Source organism: Echinops telfairi, unplaced genomic scaffold, assembly GCF_000313985.2.
Source record: "Echinops telfairi isolate 266 unplaced genomic scaffold, ASM31398v2 ScPeMD7_9;HRSCAF=40, whole genome shotgun sequence".
NCBI lineage: Eukaryota > Metazoa > Chordata > Mammalia > Afrosoricida > Tenrecidae > Echinops > Echinops telfairi.
Window position 1 is genome coordinate 77,993,039 of NW_022103906.1, and position 10,150 is coordinate 78,003,188.

A 10,150-nucleotide genomic window follows, 5' to 3' on the forward strand; every position below is an offset into this window, starting at 1 on the left:
GGCTCCGCGCTGGGTGTGTGTCTGCAGGCGAATACATGTGCTGCTTCGAGGCCCGGGGATTCCGGTGGGAGCTGCACCAGGAGGTGAGGGTGCCTTTGCAGGAGGCCGATGTGGCGGGCCTTCCAGACCAGCTCTCTATCTCCTGTGCCACTGCCGCTGGCTTGCGCCTGAGCTGCTGCACCCCCAGCACACACCTGTCCTACACTGCCTCCTGGAGCCCAGGAGAGGGCAGCACAGGTATGTGGCGGGAACCCCAGGAGAGGGGAGGGCAGCCCGCCTTCTGCGTTCAAGAACACAGCCTGCCGTTCCACCAGGGTGTTCTGGGTCCACGTCCAATTGCACTCTTGGTTCTTTTTAACCCCATTAGAAAAGCCAACCCCCACCCCGCTCAGCCAGTGAGCTGATTCCTGCTCATAGCAACTCGATAAAGGCTCTCTGAGGAAGTACATTTTTCGGGGAGCACCCAGCCTAATTTTTGTCCCTCGGAGCCACGGGTGGGTTTGAACCACTGACCTGAGGTGACCAGCCCAACGCTTACCCCATCGAAACACCAGGGCGAATCTGTGGCGCTGTGTTTGGATAATGTTTTTCAAAAGACGTTCCTCGACGCCATCCCATTGAACCCCTGTGAGGCGAGTGTCAGGACATCTCCGTTGGACAAATGTGGACACTGTGGTTCAAGTCCTGGAGCTTCGAGACACCGGAGGAAACTCAGGCTCCCTGCACCCGAGTCCATGTCCTGCCCGCAGACAGTAGCCCCATGCCAAGGACCACTTGGCTGACCCCCATGCTTCACCCCTCCTAAATGCTAGGAGATCCGGCACGGTAGTCCGGTCTGCTCCAGCCCTGGAACCACTCCCTCCCTCCCTGGTCTCGCCCCAGTCTCCTTACTGCAGGCCTCAGGCTCCCAGTGCCTCATGCTGGCTGCTCCGGACTGCCCTGCAGCTAATACCACGTACACGTGTGAGCTGCGGAGCCCAGAAACGGCCCCTCTCAGGGTCTCCGTCTCCGTCACCACCATCCAGGGTACGTGGGGTGCTGGGTTTCACTGGCCACCCTTTCTCCTGGCCAGGGAAGCTGGAGGCCAGAGAGCTCCAGGCTTGTCCTGGGAGCATGTGCTCCCTCGGGCGGGGGGCGGGGTCATGCAGCATGCCTTGAGCAACAGGGCAGGCTCTGGAGCCCTCAGGGGCTTCTGCCCAAGGAGAGGCTCCCTCTGGAGGCTGAGTGCTCCCCATTGTCACTCTCCAGATGGTGACACCGTTTGCTCCACAGAGTTCCTGGTTGTCGATTGGGAGGTCACCAAGGCTGGCTACATGGCACAGGCCCCATGTCCCCAGCACAGGCTTGGAAGGATGACCAGGTTGTGCCAGTCTGACGGGTCCTGGGGGCCCGTTCACAGCAGCTGCATGGACGCCGGGCTGCTAGCCTTGCTGCATAGAGCCCGGGTAACATTTCTGGCATCGTGGGCCACAGGCCACGCTCCCCAACCTCCCCATTCCTCCCTTAGGACTCAAACATTTCCCAACTGGGCGGCCCGTCCCTCCTGGGTCCCAGCCTGAAGCCCCAGTGGCTCTGAACTGACCCAGGCAGAGCCCTAGAGTGCACTACATGCCCTCACCCCCGCCTGACCACTCCCCACACACACCAGGACTAGCCTCAAACCTCTGGCCCATTAAGTGTCCAGCCCACTAAGGTGCAGTCAGTGCCTTCTGCTTGGCTCGCCCCCTGTCTGCTTTCTGCTCCGGTGGGACAGGTATGGACTATTGTGGGAGGACATCTGAAGGGAGGGAGGAGCAGGTACCCTCCCATCATCCCAGCTTCCTGTCTGTTCAGCTGCTGCCAGCGGGCCAGGGCTATCCTGCCGAGGAGGTGCCCCATCTCCTGGGGCAGCTGCCAGAACAGGCGGCACGGGTGAGGTCACCCTCGGACTTACTGGCCCTGCTGGGCACCATGACCATCCTGGCTGAGGTGGTGGCAGAGGGCAGAATCCATCTTGCCCACAGTGACCTGAAGGTGAGAGAGCTCTGAGCCACAACAGGAAGACAGCTGGCCAGCGTCCACTCGCCCTGCCAGGCTGGCCAGCCCCCCTTCCCAGGCACGCCTCCACCCTCCTTTTTCTCTCCGGTGTTGGGCACTGCATGGGGCTGGGAAGGGCAGGTGTTTCTGGGCCCGGAGTTCCCGGTGCCCTGACTCAGGGTTGTGGGCACCTCTCTGTTGGGTGCCACAGGCACTGCTGACAGCCACAGACAAGGTCCTCGCCATGGACAACAGTTCTCTGTGGACCTCGACTCAGGCCCAGGAGCCCTTGGCAGCCTCGGCTCTCTTACGGGCAGTGGAGACCCTGGCGCGCAGCCTGCACCCAAAGGATCACCCCTCCTCCTTCATCTTGCCCAATATGCAGCTTCAGAGCCAGCTCCTTGGACCCACCGACCCTGAGGACTACAGGGTCTCCTTCTCCACGCAGCCCCCACTGCAGGCGCAGATCCCCAGGCGCTCGCTGGCCCCCCTGGACCACAACAGAGCCAACGTTAGTATTACGAGCCTGGTGCTGCAGAGACTGGACCGCCTCCTGCCTTCAAACTATGGGCCGGGGCTGGGGGACTCTGTCTATGCCTCTCCCGGCCTGGTCCTCTCCATCTCCATCACGGCCGATGGTCAGGCCATCAACCAGGGACAGGTCATCATGGACTTTGGGGACAGAAGTGGGATCCCCCACTGTGTTTTCTGGGACCCCGAGCTCTTCCACGGTGAGGGGGGCTGGTCAGACGAAGGGTGCCAGGCACGGGTGGCCAGGGCCAGCCCCACCGCTCAGTGTGTCTGCCAGCACCTGACTGCCTTCTCCATCCTCATGTCCCGCCACACGGTTCCCGACAGCCCGGCCCTGGAGCTGCTGAGCCAGCTGGGCCTGGGGGCCTCCATCCTGGCCCTGCTTGTGTGCCTGGGTGTGTACAGGCTGGTGTGGAGGGCCGTGGTCCGCAACAAGGTGGCCTACTTCCGCCACATAGCCCTGCTCAACGTGGTGCTCTGCCTGCTGGCCGCAGACACCTGCTTCCTGGGAGCCCCATTCCTCCCTGCAGGGCCCCAGAGCCCACTCTGCCTGGCCGCCGCCTTCCTCTGCCATTTCCTCTACCTGGCCACCTTCTTCTGGATGCTGGCGCAGGCCCTGATGCTGGCCCACCAGCTGCTCTTTGTCTTCCACCAGCTGTCCAAGCACTGGGTGCTCCCCCTGATGGTGGCCCTAGGCTATCTGTGCCCACTGGGATTTGCAGGGGGTGCCCTGGTCCTCTACCTACCCCGGGGGAAATACTTAAGGGAAGGGGCGTGCTGGCTGGATGGGAAGGGAGGGGTCCTCTACACCTTCGCCGTGCCGGTTCTGGTCATCGTGGGAGTGAACGGGCTGGTGCTTGTCATGGCTGTGCTGAAGTTGTTGAGACCTTCGCTCTCAGAGGGGCTGCAGGTGGAGAAGCGCCAAGCCCTTCTAGGGGTGATCAAAGCCCTGCTCATTCTCACGCCCATCTTCGGCCTCACCTGGGGGCTGAGCCTGGCCACTCTGATCGAAGAAGTGTCCGATGCGCCCCACTACATCTTCACGATTCTCAACACCGCCCAGGTGAGGGACCAGGTGGGCCCGTTCTTTCTGTCCTTTAGGTCTTCTGAGTCCTTGGCAGGTGGTACCACGGGGATCTCATGGTGGGGCCTGAAGAAACACGTGGTTGTTTCGGGTTTGTCACTGAGCTGAGAGGAGGCCACGGGGTGTCCAGGTCTATGTCCTTTGGGCAGCAGGTCTGGGGGTCTGCGGTGCCTTTGGGTGTGCCTCTGACAAGTTGCTGAGAGCTTCGTCATTTGCAGCATCCAGACGCTCAGTGTGATTCTTAGAGGCTTGAGAATTTTAGAAGGCTTAGGTCTGGATCCTAGATCCTCCACTACCTAGCTGGAAATTTCAGGACAAAGCACGTAGCCTCTCAGAGCTTTGGTCTTCTTGTCCATAAAATGGGGATGGCAACAAACACCTTCCCGGCTTGCTCTCCGGTTTGTGAGCACAAAACTTTTGTGATCTCTGAAGTCCCTGCTTTGGAATGAAGAAGGCGCTCAGATAAATGTCCTCTTGACCTATAGGACGGGGTAGAACTGCTCCCTGTGATTTCTGGGCCAGTCACTCTTTATGAAGGTAGCAAGCCCCATCTTTCTTCTGAGGACTGGCTGGTGGTTTTGAACTGCTGGTCTTGTGGTTAAGGGCCCAACATGTAACCACTATGCCACCGGGGGTATGCATTGGAATTGACTCAACAGCAGTGAGGGGTTTCGTGTTTTGTTCCAAGTTTCAGATCAATGCATCTGAAAGGAATCAAAGATGGGGACAATACTGGCTCCTGGCTCTGGGTTAGCCCCAACCAGGGTCCTTGTTTCCGACTCCCACCCTCCTCTTTCCCAGGGGGCTCTGTGTTTCAGGGGCAGCAGACACTGCCCAAGGGAGGGCTCGTTTCTGGAGGCTGGGAACAACGGCCTCCTCCTCCTCCTCTCTCATCTCCCCCAGTGCGGGACTCACGCTGGCATTATAGCTTCCTTGGGTGTTGCCTGCCTTTTTAAGGCACTTTGCTTTTAGCAGAAAGAATTCCCAAGTGTCTGGTTCCTCTTCTTTCAAAATACCTGAGGCAGATGTCTTCAGTGGAGAAACCAAGGGACAAGGGGCTACCAGGAGTCCAGGCTATAATTAGGGACACCTTGGTCCAATACCATTCTCTGGGCTTCTGGCTTTGTGGCGAGTTTGAGCCAGAAGCATGTTTACTGTTTTGTAGGTTTTTTTTTTTACTTTTTCTAGTGAATTGGGTGAAGGTTGGTGGATCAGTTTCCCACTCAACGATTCTGTCTTGCTTCCTTTTCTTGTGCCCTAGGGTAATCTTTTATTTATTTATTTTTTAATGTCAACAGTGGTGTTGACATATAACTCATACGCATCTTGTTTCCTGTCATTCATCGAAATCTCCTCAATATAACATCACTTCTTCCGCTCTCTGTATCCGGTTTCCATTTCTCCTCTCCAGGTCCTTCTAAGCTTTGTCCGTGGGTAAATGCTGCGCTGTGATCTCAGCTATGGTTGGTTATTCTAAGGAATGTGGCCCTCTCTCAGGTTACTGGTCCCTTTATAGACCCGTCTGTCCTTTGACTGGAAGTTGGGCCCTGGGAACAAGTTCTGTTTCAGACCGGAAGGATGACCAAGGGCCATGGTCTCTGGAGTTCCAGTACTTTCTACCCAACGAGGAAGCCAGGCCTTTCGATGAAACATGCTCATTTCTCCTCCTTTGCCTCCCCTCTTTATGAGACAGAACGATCTCTAATAGAATTGGAAGGGTGAGCAAGATGATGCCGATCATGAACATCATTAGTAATTCATCCGAGGCTCATTGCAGATAGATGGTGATGCAGCGAGGAGAGTAATACCCGTCTGTGTCATTCATGTTCTCCACACGTGCCCTGGGCTCATTTCATCCTTACGACAACCAGGGAACTAGGAACTCTCCTTAACCCCGTTTTCACCCAAACCACACCCACGGCCATCTAGTCGATTGCAACTCATTTGGCCCAACCGGACAGGGCAGAACTGCCCTCTGTTGGTTTCTGAGACTGTCACTCTGGACAGGATTAGGAAGTCTCCTTTTTCTTCCACGGACAGCCTGGTGGTTTTGAACTGCTGACCTTGAGGCTAGCAGCCGAGTGTGTAACCCACTATGCCACCAGGGCTCCCTAGCTCCCCTACTGAAGTGCAGGGAGAGTGCATAGCCTGCGCAGCTCACCCAGCTGAGCAGTGATGGCGTGGACGCACACCAGGTGCGGCTGATGGTGGCCACGCTCGTCACGACGCCATCGCAGAGAGAAGGCAGGGACTTGTCAGCCCCCACTCCTTGATAGCCCCTCTGCCACGTAACAGTGCAAACCAACAAACAAAGCAGTAAGAAAAGCCCCAGCTACCAGGGGGTGGACAAAGGAACCAACCACGCACCAAGCTCAGTGCCACTGGGTCTGTGACGTGCACAGCGACCCCGCAGGACAGGGGAGAGCTGCCCCTGTGAGTTTCTGGAATGGTCACACTCAGGGGGAGCCCTGTCTTTCTCCCACAGCCAAAAAAAGGGTGGGGGTAGGGTGGGGAAATGTTCGTAGGGTGCACTGAATGTTGACAAATTGGATTTCATGTGCATTATTTCTCAATGAAAATTATAAATAAATTGATAGACAGAAAGAAAGCGCTTGGGTGAGGAAAAGCAAAAGACAAGAAAAACACTAGGAATGGGTCCTATGCACCAAATGGCACTCAGAGAAAACAACAGACAGGAAGCCCGGAGCTGCGTGTTAGACCAGAGGAAAGAGGTTGCAGGAAGAGGGGACCAAGAGTTGATTTGGGTAGCCCCCTTCATGGACCATCTGTCCCCCATGCCCTCTTCTCAGGGTGTCTTCATCTTACTGTTCGGCTGCCTCATGGACAAGAAGGTACGTCTGCCCACCTGACCGCCCCTGGCTAGCACTGTCCCAAGGCTAGACTTGGGCTGACTTAACCCTGGCCCCGGCGTCTCCTGCAGGTACAAGAGGCGTTACGCAGGCGCTTCTGCCACAGGCAGCCTCCGGGCTCCACCATTTCCCTGGTGAGTTGCTGGCTTCCAATCCTCAGTTCCATCCCGGAAAGCAGACCCAGGTGTATTGGACCCTTTTCCCCAGAGGGGATGAGCAGAGCCAGAACTCTAGAGAAGATGGGAGCTGTTTTTAAGAATAGGCAGATTTCAGGCCCTTTCCGTCAGAGGGCTCAGGAGCTGTCTTCCTGGGTCCCTAAGCACACGGGGACGGCTCCAGGCCCTCCTGGCTCTCTGTTGCGGTCAGCCTGTGAAGGGAAACGGGGTCCTCACACGTGGGCACGCCTAGAGTGGAGGGGAAAGTTCTGGGCAGGAGGTCAGCTGAGAATGCCAACCTGGATATGGTCTCCCCAGAGGAGAGCGGACAGTTGTCACCCTAACCCCGCGATCGGGCCCTCCCGCCTTTTCCTAGGCCACGAATGAAACCTTCATCTCAGAACAGAGCAAAGGAAGGAGGACAAGTCCCAGGTGAGAACAACGCGTTCTTAGGAGCAGGAGACAGCTCTGGAATGGCACAGTGGGCAGTGGGCTGCTCACCACGAGACGGTTGGTGGTTCAAACCCACCAGCCACTCCAAGGGTGAAAGGTGAATGCTTGGCCACCTTGGGAGCCCATTGTAAGTCGGAGCAGGCACCACGGTGGTGGATTTGGTTTGATGAGCGAGGGTGGATGTAGGAAAGCTCTCCCAGCCCACAGGGCGGAAAGGTGGCTTCGCCCAGAGAGGCGTTCCTGAGGGGGCCGTGGAGAGCGGAGGCCTCAGAGATCATGGCTGGGAGCTCTTCAGGGAGCCTCACCATCACCAGTCTCTGACTCAGTTCACTCGGAAAACACATTTGCACATAATCAGGTTCTCAAGGGGCTTGGAAACCCTTTGGGATGTTCAGAGGTGAAGGAATTGCCAGTGTCGAACTTGGCGTCCAGAAAGGGAAGAGCTGGCTGAAGTGGGTCAAGGTTTCACCAGCCCAACAGCTTTAGGGAGACCCCCACCCTGACAAAGAATTAGTGTTCCTGCAAGGGAGCTGCCGGTGTGTGCTTGCAGCCACCACCCTGGGCCCTGGGCCAATCCTCTGAACCCTCCTCCCTCGCAAATTGGCTCAACCCTTGGGAAAAGCAGACGTATGTTTCCATTGTCACACTCCTTTCTCTTGCAACGTACCTGTCCCCAGCCCTAAGCTGTCCAACCAAGAATAGCTAAAATCACCTGGTGAATAAGCCAGGCCCTATTCTGAAAATAACCAAGTGTTTGCTATGGGGCAGCACCGCTGCCCCTCAGTTAAAGGTGAAAGCAAGAAGAGTTGACCGTGGAAAAGTTTCCGGAAATGGACACATCGGAGCCCAGCTCCGGCAGAAGAGGGTTTCAAATAGCAGAAGCAGTCACTCAAACACAAACAGTCAGACGTAAAACCTCGGTGCCCTCACGTCGCTTCAGACCTCTCATGACATGATAGGACAGACAGGACTGTTTCTAAGACGGTCCATCTTGACAGAAGCAGAGAGCCTCATCTTTCAAGCCTGCGGAGTGACTGACCGGTGGTTTCAAACTGCTGACCCTGAGGTTAGCCGTCCAGTGCATCAGGGGGAATAAACAAGAGCTGTGGGCCGGCAGATGTGAAGGGGGGACAGCACAAGTGACCAGGGTGGGGCTCACCGTTCTGAAACATTTTTCTCAACATCACTAAGTCTATTTGTTAACCGCCTGGGATCTGTGGCACCAGACATTAGGTGGAGAACTATCGAGTCCGCTTGCAAGTTTGCCTCGTCCTGTAATCTGACGTAACAAGCTGTGCTTCTATTGTGCTTGTAGATTTACAGCGCGGTCGCAGAGCAGGAGCCAAGCTCTCAGTGAGCGAGTGACAATGAACTCCGATTTGAGGGAGTCTGGATGAGAACCAAGGCCTCCTTGACCGAGGTGGACTCCCTCTTGGTTACAACCGCAGGACTTCACCTTCCCTTGGCATTCTCGATTCTATTTCCTTTCCTCCAAGACCAGTGGTTCTCAGCCTTCCTCATCCCGCGACCCTTTCATACAGGTCCTTGTGTGGTGGTGACCCCCCAACCATAACAGTATTTTCGTTGCTACTCCATCACTGTCATGTTGCGACTGTTATGAATCGGGCAACTCCTGTGAAAGGGTCATTCAACCCCCAAAGGGGTCGCGACCCACAGGTTGAGAACTGCTGGCCTAGGACCTGTTGGCTGAAAGTAGTCTTCCTAGGACAAAATGCATAAACATCCTTGATAAACATTGTTGTAGCCAATACATTTCTCACAAAGGCTAGAAGCAAATCAAACGTACTGCCACGGAGTCGATGCTGACGCATAGCAACCCTGCAGGGTAGGCAGCACTGCACCTGGGGTCCCCTGTGAGGGAAATGCTGACAGCCCCCTCTTCCTCGCCCCCCAAAGCGAAAGCCCTACTGGAACTGGTTTGTACAGGAGGCCTTCTTCTAGGTCAACCTGTCGTTTAATCCAAAATGAAGTGCGATTCTAGATCTGGACTAGCCACCTTTCGTCATGTCAAACACCCCAGTTTTAGATCCACTCACACATCATGAAGTTCAGAATAATCACAAACAAAACTGTCTCCATCGGTTTTTAACTTACGCAGCAATACATGTCGCATGTTGGATAAAGAATGGTTCTTAACCATTCAGTGATTTCTGATTATTTTTTCTTGGTAGCTATGCAGAAAGGACGACTTAATTGGCAGGAATGCTGACCACCGAAACATCGGAGGCCCAGGACGGACTTGGGTTTGTTTGTTTTTAATGTTTAGGAAAAGGTGAAATTAACCGGTTATTTCTATTTTTTAAAATGTTAAAATAAAAAGGTTTCTTAAACGTGTCTGTTTATAAAGAAGCATGCACACGAGCCCATTTGTAAGAATGCATAACCACCTTCGAAGGAATCGTGAGAAAATACCAAGAATTAAGGAGGAAAATTGACACAGACACAAAACATTTTTTTTATGATGGCTTGGCTGAGAGCTTACCGACCCTATGAGTTCTGCCTCCAAACATTGATACACGCTTTTGTTTCATGACATCAGTTGTGATCCCCTCTTCCCCTTCTTCCCTGGGCCCCTGTCTCCATCCCTCCTGGCCATTCCTGAGCCTTCCTGCCTTCCGAGCCTTGTTTGGGGACAAGTGCTGCTCCTGGTCTCACGGGGTTACTTGTTTGGAGAAATATGTTCCTCACTTTATTGGCCTGCTGTTTGACTGAGAGCTGATCTCCAGGGGTGGGTTCAGTCCCAGTCTTCATGGGGGTATAAGGACTGCTCCCCCGTCTTGGCAGTTCCACCAGTCTCTACAAGGCCAGCAATTCTGGTCTTTTTCATGCTTTTAAACTTGGTTCTACATTTTCTTCTAGAACCTTCTGTAGTCCTGATGCATTAGTAGAAGTAGCTGGCAATAGCTAGTTCGCCTGTCTCGTCTCTGGGTAGTGGGGGCTGTGGCTCAGGTGGATCGATCGCTCATTCGTCTTTGAGGCTACCTGTTCCCTGAAGACTTTGATTCCCTCACTCTACTTTG

General features: G+C 55.1%; 1 protein-coding gene across 1 annotated transcript in view; it reads left to right on the forward strand.

Annotated features, from left to right (window-relative positions):
* Window positions 1–9,407, forward strand: part of ADGRF3 (adhesion G protein-coupled receptor F3) — a 13,907-nt gene extending 4,500 nt beyond the window's left edge. The window contains exons 6-14 of the mRNA XM_045286588.1: window positions 28–237; window positions 883–1,026; window positions 1,249–1,445; window positions 1,834–2,013; window positions 2,228–3,610; window positions 6,442–6,483; window positions 6,573–6,635; window positions 7,033–7,088; window positions 9,302–9,407. Coding sequence (XP_045142523.1) covers window positions 28–237; window positions 883–1,026; window positions 1,249–1,445; window positions 1,834–2,013; window positions 2,228–3,610; window positions 6,442–6,483; window positions 6,573–6,635; window positions 7,033–7,088; window positions 9,302–9,323 — 2,297 coding nt within the window. The 3' untranslated portion in view covers window positions 9,324–9,407. The remainder of the gene's footprint in view (window positions 1–27; window positions 238–882; window positions 1,027–1,248; window positions 1,446–1,833; window positions 2,014–2,227; window positions 3,611–6,441; window positions 6,484–6,572; window positions 6,636–7,032; window positions 7,089–9,301) is intronic.
* Window positions 9,408–10,150: the final 743 nt, after the last annotated feature.